The 12,480-nt window shown below is 39.1% G+C and overlaps 1 protein-coding gene across 2 annotated transcripts in view; it reads right to left on the bottom strand.

Moving 5' to 3' along the window:
- PAPSS2 (3'-phosphoadenosine 5'-phosphosulfate synthase 2) overlaps positions 1–12,480 on the bottom strand; it is a 79,313-nt gene that overhangs the window by 49,220 nt on the left and 17,613 nt on the right. The window contains exon 2 of one of the 2 annotated variants that reach the window (XM_082339474.1): positions 1,319–1,433. The exons of the other annotated variant lie outside the window; for it this stretch is intronic. Coding sequence (XP_082195600.1) covers positions 1,319–1,345 — 27 coding nt within the window. The 5' untranslated portion in view covers positions 1,346–1,433. The remainder of the gene's footprint in view (positions 1–1,318; positions 1,434–12,480) is intronic. 2 annotated transcript variants of the gene reach the window in all.

Below are 12,480 nucleotides of genomic sequence, written 5' to 3'. Positions count from 1 at the left end.
TTTCCATATGCCTAATTTTTACACTAGAAAAATATTACATTAATCAACTTTTTTATTTAGTGCTATTATAAGTGAAAGTGTTATAAAGAGTTATAAATTCCTTGGAGAAACAATACAGATCAATAATTTTTACTTTATAGTATGGCTCAATGTTATACCTGACTAGTAGTACACATTCGTTTTCCTCTTGATCAAATTCAATCCTGTCAGAAATAAATGTATTACAGATACATGACTTATTTGATTAGAACATTAGAACAAAAGTGTATGTGAAAGAAGATAGGTAGCAATATGTCCAGTAGGGCGGTTTTAAATAGATAATTAAGAAGACTGCATTAAATTTAGATAAGACTGTTGTTCAACCTCCTGTTCGGTTATCACTTCTTTTCAAAGTGGGAGTAAACTTTCACATATTCAGAATCTGGATCCTTTACATAAATGAGCTAGTCTAGTAAGTAAATTAACTAGATAAAATCCAAAATAAGATAGCATCAGTCACATTAGCTTGTTATATATGTGAGCTTGTGTTCCTACCTAGGTTACACATGTCATAAATTCATCATATTCTAGATTTCTTTTATTCCTTTGATTAATTTTTTCAAAAAATATTCATTGAGCACTAACTATATGCCAAAGACTGTGCTAGAAGCTGTGGGTACAATGGTGAAAGACACACACACAAGGCCTGCCTGAGGCCACCTCTGAGCCTAACCATCAGGCAGAAAGTGCTCAGAAAATATTAATTGATTGAAATTGTGCTGAAACCATATTGAAAACTTTTGTTAGAGTTGCCGGATTTAACAAATAAAAATACAGTATGTCCCATGCAATATTTGGGCCATAGTTATACTAAAAAATTATTTGTTGTTTATCTAAAATTCAAATTTAACTGGAAATCTTGTATTTTATCTGCCACCTTACCAGGGGTTTACTTCTCAGAAAATAAGTTCTAGCCTTGCATTTACTACATACATAAGCCATTTCAACACTGAAGATGTTTATCTCTGTGCCTCATTCTTTTTTTATACTCCATTTATGAAATTGTCTCTTTATAAATTATTTTCAATAATTTATAGGAATGGAATGCCCTTCTTCTCTGACGTCAATCAGAGGGGAAAGGACAGCTTAAAAGTCTTGGTTCCAAACTGTTAACTGCTAAAGACAAACACATTATAGGAGAACAGTATGTGTTACCTAAAGAGACTAGAGTTTTACAGCCAGTTCTGAAACGTCAGACATAATATTTTTCAAAGTTTAGATATTTTTTTCCAGCAAGACCTAATACTCTATCTTAAGAAATACAGCTTTCCCACATTACCTTGAAATTAGTGGTGAGTAGGTTCATTGGCTAGGGGAGTGGCTGAGATGGAATACAGAATCCTGGCAGGGCAAGGGGGTGTGGGGTGGGGCATGAGGATGACTTTATGAAGACACTGCGGAGAAGAGAAGGCAGTTTCAGAAATGGAGAAAGACTGAATTCAGACATTTTTAAAGAGCTGCACCCTCCCCCTCTAACCACCAATGAGTAAAACTGCCCTTTTTTTTTTTTAAACTGCTGCTCTTCTGGCTAGCACAGCTCACAAATTCCACAGCGGAAAAGAGTGTCTGGAAGAAAAGGATGAAGTTCTACAGAGGGTGGACCGCACATTTAACTTTTATTAAATGCCTTTGAAAAATCTGTAAAACCTACCTATACATATATAAACAATCAACTTTTTCATTTAAAAACAAAACGAAAACAAACAAGCAAAACTTCCATCCAGATTTGAAGGCTGTCAAAATTACCCCGTATGTTCCAGAGCAGGAAGCAAAGTGGATGAACTGCCTTCCTGGGTAGGGATTGTCTGTCCTCTGAGGGGAGGTGCAGGTCTCCTCTGTATTCTCTCCTGTCATCACACCAAAGATCCAGCAAACTTCTGCATTGTTCTAAGATGGTCACGCAGAGACGCAAGAGCAGAACGTCTCATTTACTACTAACGATGGAATTCGGGAGAGGGTGGTCCCGTTTATGCTCCTCCATTTCCATCCAGGCAGAGGCCAAAAACTGGCCTCCTATAAACTTCCTTGTACTGGGTTCCTGACCCCAAGGCTAGAAAATTGGTCTTTCTCTCCAATGTTACTCTGTAGCCTTCACTTGAAGGTCTCCCAGGAAGCAACAGGAAGAAAAACGCATTTGTGAAAATTTTCTTAAAAAATAAAAGTATGAACTGACATTTCTTTTCCTACAAACAGCCAGAGAAGGCTCAATACATGAAAAAAAAGAAATCCTCAATATAGAAAAAACAAACAAAAAACCCCAAAACAGTCCTCAGGTTTCTTCATGTATCATGGAACCAAAACAGTTAAAGCCAGAGATATACTAACACAATAGATGTGCTCACTCTCCTCTCAAGAGTCTCTTCAGCTTTTAAATATATTTTTGAAGTGGGGAGCCCAGCTTGAGACCACACACAGCATTTACAAGGGATTTGGACACATCAGGTGTACTACTGGAACCACCTGGGCAAGCCCTTACTCTAAGCTCAGTAAACCTGACCTAGGAACAAAGCTTTAGTCTCAGGGGGAGGGATGAGTTCATGTGTGGTCCGGTGACAGAAATTTGTCTCCTGGTCCAGCTCCCATAGGTTCACAACTGAATCAGTTAAAATGACAGAAGACAAAAAACAGATCAAAGAACTGCTTCAGTAAAGAAACAGATTGAGGGTGGAGATCACGGGCTCTCAGGTCAGGCGACCTGGGCTCAAGTTTGGCTAGACCACAGTAGCCTGTGTGACTTGAGATAAATGAATTCTAAAGCTGCTCAAAGCCTCAGTTTTCCCATCCGCAAAATGGACAGAATAATAGCACCTACCTCACAGCGTTGTTATAAATATTGAAAGACACCCAACTGCCTTTCAACAGTAGTCTGGTAAGTAAATCACGGTGTTTCACACAATGGAAATGCTAACACCAACGAGAATGAACGATATACAATGACGTACAATAATAAGGATGGGTCTTGCAAACACAATGTTGAAAGAAGTCAGACACAAAAGGAGTGCATACTGTATGATTTCATTTATCTAGAGCTCAAAAACAGGCAAAGCAAATAACGTGTAGTGTTCAAAGACAAGGTGGACCTCCTGAGACAGCTGAATGTGCAACTGACATGTCACACCGTGAACTAGACTTGTGATGGGCATAAGTGAACCGTTCCTTGAGGACCCACACAGAACATGGCTTACCTTCGCAACTACAACTTGAATGACAAACTGTCTACATTCAATCACATACCCCATGGCTGCTTTCACACAGGCAGACAGAAGGAAACTCCTGCAACAATTATCCAGCTAGTCAAGGCAAAAATCTAGGTCCGGAGGGGAAAGACTAGGGTTTTTTTTAACCGGATTAACCCCATGGGCTGGCTTCAGTCTTCACTGATCATGCATTAAGATCACCCCACAACTCTTTATTTTGCTGCATTTTGTAGACATGTATGGATACAATGTGACTATAAACGGATTCAAAATGTCTGCGCAGGCTGCATATCAACTCTTATTTTTTTGCTTCTATGTAGTGTAAGCAAAATGTTTCTGAATAAGTGGAGGAACCTGAAAGTAGCTCTTGGTGAGACTGGTTCCCTGATCATGCCTTCTTTTTTACACATATTGACATCCTTTTTTTTTGTTTATATATACTCTTTTCCATTATGGTTTATCACAGGATATTGAATATATCCCATGCTATATATACAGTAGGACCTTGTTGTTTATCCATCCTATACATAATAGTTCACATCTGCTAATCCCAAACTCCCAGTCCTTCCCTCCCACACCCCCTCTCCCTTGGCAACCACAAGTCTGTTCTCTATGCCTGACCATGTTTTTAAACCTTCATGAATCCACACCAAGACAAAATATTTCCAACCACAATTTTGCAGGATCGTTATGCAGCTACTTTGCACACTAATGCAAATTTACACCACAGAGTTCTGTTTGGTTCTTGTCAGGTGATGGAAACAGAGTGGATGTGAGGCGTTATTCCCTCAGACATACACAAGGCCCACCTTGTTGAACTGTTGTGCTTCTGGGCCTAGTTTGCATGTGGGAACTACACAATTATGAATACTCTGCACTACCCTCAGAATCTGTGGAGAAAGCACAAACTGCATCTCAGGGCTTAAAAGCCTCCTTACCCTCTATCCTTATTCCTTGCATGAACAAGAGAGGCTTCCAGATGCTTCGTCTTCACTCCGGGCACAGTCAATGGCTCGGCTCTCCCTCTCAACCTCTCAATCTGACTGTGTTTTTCCTCTACACTCCTCCTTCTTCTGACTCACTCAGTCCCCTCCACTTACCTATGTAGAGGAGGTTAAAAGGAGCACTGAAGCCACCCCCACTTAGATGCTCTGCGTATCTTCTAATAGCGACACTATCAGCAGTAGCTTCATTTGAGGCAGATGGTTTGACGTTGATGGTGGGACTGCTCTTTATCGTTTCATGCTTGTTTTTCTAAATATTTTCTTTCTTTTTCAAACCTATTTTTAGATGCCGTGCTTCATAATTTTTCTCTATTACAAATATTCTGCGTGATTATCACATATGCACTTTCCATCTTAAGGACTTAATCTTAAAGCTCCAACTCAAGCTTTTAGAGAACGACTCCCATTGAGTTAAGGTGGTTTTATATAGCCCTGGGAAATCCTCTCGGAGTGTACATTATAAAGATGCCCTGTTTGGATGTTACTTATTAAATCTGCCTCAAAAAACAAAGGTCTTATTGGTTCAATTGGAAAAATCAGCCTCAAGGCTGTGCCAACCGGATTCTGTGTACCTACCTCACAAGCTGTCCCTTTGTTGATTTGTGCCAGCAGGACTCAGGGAGGGGTGCTGCGTGTTATGCTTTGCTCTTCAGTTAAGACGCTCGGGAACAAACTAACTCAGCAAAACTTAAGCAAACACAGATCTTTTATGGACAAAACTTAAGCAAACACAGATCTTTTATGGACAAAAACTATAACTTTTGCTTCCCTGATCCAGGTACCCAAGATGGGAACCTGGATCAGGGAAGCAAAAGTTATAGTTTTTGTGTTTTCTTTTCCTCCCCACCCACCCCTTGCCTCTACCCTCTCCCTCCCTTCTTCCCCCCCTTCCTTCTTTCCTCTCTCTCTCTCTCTTTCTCTCTCGTACAGGACATTTGTTGAACCTGGATACAAATGCACACTTGAATTTCTCTGAAATGACATGATACAAATATGATTTAAAAAGCTTGGATGTCATTTACATTTTCCAATATTAGACTTTAATTTTATTTTCTCTGTTATTTACAGAGATTACGTGTTTTCTGGCAGCCAGAGTGCCAGATTAAGCCTGAATATACACACACTAAAGACAACAAATATTCATTCAACTTAGATTGGGTGATTAGAATGTTGAGGGTAAGATTTCAAGACAAATAATTCATTTGAGTGCAGCAGTGCAATTGGCTGACGAGTGGTGCCAGATGTCATATTATTTATGGTCAGTAATAGTAGAACCAACTTACCTCATCGGAGGCACTAGAAAGAAAAATCTGGTAGTTTGTTGAATGGGAATGAAGTGTCACTCAATTTCTCATCTAAACTAACCAATTTGATTCATTTGAGAGTTCAATCTGTAATGTCAATAAGGCGCGAACCATAAATGAAGTCTGGCCATATCAACATTTCACAAACTGTGTTCTCCAGATTGTCCCTCGAGAGGTTATGGTTTTCCGTGGGAACAAAAAAGTGGGCATTGGCCAAATAAGCTTGGAAAACACTAATAAGTTTGCCAACAATATGAACTTGAACTTGTGATATAGTTTAGCTTCCTTTCTAGTAAAATGAGAAAAAAAAACTTATAAGATTTGCTTTACCTTAATTTTTTAAACAGTTCAGCTTCATTTTGCCTTATTGAGTTTATAATGTTGTATATGTAATGCTATATAAACAAATCCTTGAGAAGGATGTCTTTTTGTAATGTGAGAAGTCCCTTATCTTGTTTATTCTATTGCATAAAAAAAGAGATTTAGTTACTATGTTAAGAATTTTGTTTATTTATATAAAAAAAGTTATGCCTTGGAAGGAGGGAGTGAGGAGAAGGGGAGGAAAGGAGAAGGAACCTGTCTATATCAAGTGTTCTGACCCTCTCCATTCTCACCTGACCCCTCACACCTACACCTACTGCGTAATTATTCAGGTCTAATAAAATGAACAACTTCCATTCCATGAAGCCGCACGATCCCATGTGGCTAAGGAATATGTTCCCACTGTTTGAACACCCTCAGTGAAGGTGAAGGGGGTGGGGTTAGGGGTTCATTACTCTGGGAGCTCCCCATTCCACTGGTGTTTGGCACAAATTCAGCTCCAGAGGAGTCAATTCTACCTCTAGGTAATTCCTTTGGCTCTCAATGACCAATTTCCATATGCTTAGCCTTGGGGGGGTCTTACTTTGTTTAGTAAGGGGTAAGCCCTAATATCTGTAGAGATTGCCTTATGATTTAAAGAGTACTCTCGCGCTGCTTTTGTCTGTGATCTTCACAATCCTATGAAGTATAAGCCCTGACTTCACCTGAGTGCCCCTTTCTCTATACCATGCTTTTGTTAATGGATATGCTGGTCCCATATGTATCCATTCTGGTAATGGATAACTCATTTTGAGTTATGATTTATTTTAACATAAGATACTAAAATGAGGCATGTTTAATGACCTTCTCTTAGTGCAACCAATTATCTATTATCCTTCGCCTTAAGGCAGAGCTTTGCTGCCCTGTAGTTTAGGCTACTTGGTTATAAAATGCCTTCAAAAGTGCTAGGGTCTCTATGGGTAAATGTCAGAGGTTTCCTTTTCCTGCAAGTCTAATATTCCTTGTATCATTCTCCAGTCTTTTCCCCTTCCTATTCTTTTTTTTAATTGGTCAAATTATCCTTGAAAATAATACAGATTATCTGACCCAGAATCATACCCTTTCTTCAAAAGTCTACTTGTGTTTGCCATTTACCTAGCTATGCTTCAAAATCCTGCATGTTAAAGGGAACCCTCCTACACAGTTGGTGGGAATGTAAGTTGGTGCAGCCACTGTGGAAAACAGTATGGAGGTTCCTCAGAAAACTAAAAATAGAGCTACCATATGATCCAGCAATCCCACTCCTGGGCATATATCCGAACAAAACTATAATTCAAAAAGATACATGCACTCCTATATTCATAGCAGCACTACTGACAATAGCCAAGACATGAGAACAACCTAAATGCCCATCGCAGATGAAAGGATAAGAAGATGTGGTACATTTATACAACGGAATATTACTCAGCCATAAAAAAGAATGAAATAATGCTGTTTGTACCAACATGGATGTAACTAGAGATTATCATACTAAGTGAAGTAAGTCAGAAAGAGAAAGACAGATACCATATGATATCACTTATATGTGGAATCTAAAACATGACACAAATGAACATATCTATGAAACAGAAACAGAATCACAGACATAGAGAACAGACTGATGGTTGCCAAGGGGGAGGGGGTTGGGGGAAGGATGGAGTGGGAGGTTGAGGTAAGCAGATGTAAGCTTTTATTTATAGAATGGATAAACAACAAAGTCTACTGTATAGTACAGAGAACTATATTCAGTATCCTGTGATAAACCATAATGGAAAAGAATATAAAAGAATATATAATATATGTATATATATAATATATATATATAGCTGAATCACTTTGCTGTGCAGCAGTAATTAATACAACATTGTAAATCAACTATACTTCAATTAAAAGAAAAATCCTCCATGTTCATTTTTCATAACAGTCCCTACTGAAAACAACCCAAATGTCCATCAACTTGTGAATGGATAAACAAAATGTGACACACAGCTACAATGGAATACTATTCAGCCATAAAAAAGAATAAAGTAATGATATCTGCTACAACATGCATGAACCTTGAAAACATTATGCAAAGTGAAAGAAGCCAGACACAAAAGACCACTTATTTTATGTTTCCATTTGTAGGAAACATCCAAAAAAGGAAAATCTTTGGAGACAGAAAGTAAACTGTTGGTTTCTTGGGACTCAGGCTAGGAACAGGAGTGACTACAGATGGGCACAAGGGATCTTTCTGGTGTGATGAAAATGTTCTAAAATTAGATTGCGGTGAGGGCTGCACAATTCTATAAATTTACTAGGGATCTTTCCATTGTACATTTAAATTAGGTGAATTTTATGATATGTAAATTATACTTCAATAAAGCTGTTTTTAACAATAGTCCTTCACATCTTTACTTGATTTAGCCCATTTCATTCTCTCATTGAGAATCTGTTTAAATTCTTGTAGTGATTCCAAAATATACAACTTTTGTCTATGACCAAGACTATACATAATATTTCATTTTGATTCTAACACTTATCCTAAATGTAAAAAGCATATCCTGTTTGGTAATTTTTTTATTTTGATGAGACTGTGGTAAGCATAGTTTCAAGAATTTCGAAGCCAGGCCTGAGCTGTACAACGGTCATGAATGCTGAAGTCGAGGCTCTAAGGAATATGTGGGTAAATAAATCGTGGTATATTCACATGATGGAATATTATTATTATACAGCAGGGTTTCTCAGCCTCAGCACTAGTGACATTTTGGGCCACTGTTGCAGGGCTGCCTTGTGCATTGTAGGGTGGGTAGCAGCAACTTTCCCTCGCCCCAGTTGTAATGACCAGAAAATGTCTCCAGACGTTGCCAAATGTCCCCTGAGGAACAAAATCACCCCTGACTGCTATGCAGCAATGAGAAAGAACGAATTCCAACCACACACTAACAGTACAGACGATATGGAGGGCTCTCACAAATATAACTTGAGGCAAGAGAAGCCATACACAGGGTGTATGATATACAGTTCTATTCGTACTCTAAAGTTCAAAACCAGGCAAAAATAATCAGATGATTACCTTCGGAGGGAGAGTTCATGACTGGAAGGGGCTTCTGGGATTCGGACAGTATTCTGTTTCTTAATGTGGGCGCTGGTTATACAAGTGTGTTCACTTTATGAAAATTCATCAGGCAGACACTTAAGATTTATATATATTCATATACATATATTATATACGATACTTAAAAAGTTTAAAAATATGGGCCATTGCTGTGGCTGCTGCAGAAAGAGGGCATTCAAGGTGACTCAGGAGGGGCTCAGCACCTTTCCAACAGGACGCTAATTCATCCCTCCACAGACCCACCAGGACTCCTGCTGGTCCACCCTGAACTCTGAGACACAAATCCAGTGTGTTCCACTGATGAATAAAAGCCTGTTCCTGGGTTACTTTGTTATCCAGGTGCCAAAGCCAAGAAAGTCCCTCCCCGCTGCCACCCATTTTCAATTCATACTTTGCAAAGCACAGGCCTAAAACTGATTTCAGTGTGCAATTGAGCTAAATGAAGCCAAATAAAGGAAGCACTTTCTTTAGTATTCACTCCAGAGCTAAAGAAAAACAATGGGTCTAGTTCCCAAATCTGAGAGTACTACAAATGCCCAAGGTGGCAACTCCCGTTGTTTGTTACAGTAGGGGAGAATGAGTTGTGCGGATTCATACATGTTCTCACTCTCAGTTGGGGCCCCTCCTGACCAATTACTTGTAGTTACAGATAGTGTACCAGGTGCAGAATGGAGTTTGTGGCCATAGCATTCTTTTTTTTTTTAACATCTTTATTGGAGTATAATTGCTTTACATTGTTGTGTTAGTTTCTGCTGTGTAACAAAGTGAATCAGCTATATGTATACATATATCCCCGTATCCCCTCCCTCTTGCGTCTCCCTCCCACCTTCCCTATCCCACCCCTTTAGGTGGTCACAAAGCACCGAGCTGATCTCCCTGTGCTATGCAGCTGCTTCCCACTAGCTATCTATTTTACATTTGGTAGTGTATATATGTCAATGCTACTCTCTCACTTCGCCCCAGCTTACCCTTCCCCCTCCCCGTGTCCTCAAGTCCATTCTCTACGTCTGCATCTTTATTCCTGTCCTGCCCCTAGGTTCATCAGAACCATTCTTTTTTTAAGATTCCATATATATGTGCTAGCATATGGTTTTTCTCTTTCTGACTTACTTCACAAGCAGCTCATGCAGCTCACTATCAAAAAAACAAACAACCAAATCCAAAAATGGGCAGAAGACCTAAATAGACATTTCTCCAAAGAAGATATACAGACTGCCAACAAACACATGAAAGGATGCTCAACATCACTAATCATTAGGGAAATGCAAATCAAAACCACAATGAGGTATCACCTCACACCGGTCAGAATGGCCATCATCAAAAAAATCTACAAACAATAAATGCTGGAGAGGGTGTAGAGAAAAGGGAATGCTCTTGCATTGTTGGTGGGAACGTAAATTGATACAGCCACTATGGAGAACAGTATGGAGGTTCCTTAAAAAACTAAAAATAGAACTACCATACGACCCAGCAATCCCACTAGTGGGCATATACCCTGAGAAAACCCTAATTCACAAAGAGACATGGGGGATTCCCTGGTGGTGCAGTGGTTAAGAATCCGCCTGCCAATGCAGGGGACACGGGTTTGAGCCCTGGTGCGGGAAGATCCCACGTACCGCGAAGCAACTAAGCCCGTGCGCCACAATTACTGAGCCTGCGCTCTAGAGCCCGTGAGCCATAACTACTGAAGCCCGCGAGCCACAACTAGTGAAGCCTGCATGCCTAGAGCCCATGCTCCGCAACAAGAGAAGCCACTACAATGAGAAGCCCGCGCACCGCAAGGAAGAGTAGCCCCTGCTCGCCACAACTAGAGAAAGCTCACGCTCAGCAACGAAGACCCAACGCAGCCAAAAATAATAAATAAATAAAATAAATTTAAAAAAAAAGAGAGAGAGACATGTACCACAATGTTCACTGCAGCACTATTTACAATAGCCAGGACATGGAAGCAACCTAAGTGTCCATCAACAGATGAATGGATAAAGAAGATGTGGCACATATATATAATGGAATAGTGAGGTGGATGGACATAGCATTCTTTGATGGAGGCAATTAAGTGACACCAGATCCAGGCCTAGTAATCTGAACAATAACCAATGAGTTCACACTCCACACAATTTATCTGATCAGGAGTTACTGTTAGCCTTCAAACCTCATATATGTATATGAATGCACATATTTACAAATAAACAAGAGACAGACAATTCTCCACTGTTCTCTTGTGTCTCTGTACATCTTTTGATGTGCAGAGTGTTAACTGCCTTTTATTTCATACTATCTTTTCAAGGATGCTTGCATAGTGAACGGCCTTGGATGAGAGAGATAATGTCTCCTCCAGAGCAAAGAGTCAGCCTCTCCACTGCCCATCATAAAAAAGATTCAGGTTCCCTTCACTTACAGTTCCTCTCCTATAATACAACTCACTGCTTGTGCGGATATCCATCTAGATGCACCCATGTCACCCGCTTGGGAGATGGGGGCAAGAGAAACCAACACACACTGATGCTCATACTGATTGCTGTGCTATGAGTAATAAAGCCCTTTGTCTCTGACTCAGGAGTCTTGTTTTCTGCCAGCAACCATGCAACTATGGCAAGTTAACTTATTAGATTGCAGCTGGGATAAAATCACAGACTTTTCACAGTTGCTATTTAGATAGATAGATAGATAGATAGATAGATAGATAGAGCTTTCTCTTTTTGAAAAGTAAATCTCCTACCCAGCCACTCAGTTCTCTTTGCTGGAGGCAATAATACTATTAATTTACTATGCATTCTTCCAGGGATATTCTATGCACTTATAACTACATGCATCTTTTTTCCTTTTTCTCCCAAATGTTACGAGGCTATAGACACTGTTTTGCACCAGGCCTTTTTTACTTAACAAAATGCTTGGAAATCTTTCCATATTGGTATAATTAGGGGACTCATTCTTTATTAACAGCGGCAAATTAATTTGTACTATGCATATATTATAATAACAAAATAGTCCATAACATGTACTTAAAGAATCCTCTTATTGACTGATATTTAGGTTGTTTCCAACCCTCTATTACAAAATGTTGCCAAGAATATCCTTGCACATACATCATCTTACCCATTTGCAAGATCTCTATAGAAAAATTTCCAGAATTTGAATTGCTAGTTCAAGGAATATGCTCAATGTTAATTTTAATAGATATTTCCAAACACCTCTATGGAGATTGTACTAATATACATCTCCACTAGCAATGTATGAGACTGTTTCTTCTCTCACACATTTGCCAATACAACATGTTGGCTTAAGTTTTTACCCATGCCAATCTGATAGATGAAAAATTCAATCTCATACTTTTAATTTGTATTTCTTATAATGAGATTCAGCATCTTTTCATATGTTTAAGAGCCATTTGTATTTCCTTTTCTGTGAAATTCATGTTCTTTTTCCACCTTTTTTTCTATTGAATTGCTGATTTTTTAAAATACTCATTTGTAGGAGTGCTGTATATTTTGGAAAGCAGA

The sequence above is a fragment of the Balaenoptera borealis genome (assembly GCF_965194805.1).
Source record: "Balaenoptera borealis genome assembly, chromosome: 10".
Classification (NCBI taxonomy): Eukaryota; Metazoa; Chordata; class Mammalia; order Artiodactyla; family Balaenopteridae; genus Balaenoptera; species Balaenoptera borealis.
This window is presented reverse-complemented; position numbering and strand designations above follow the sequence as displayed.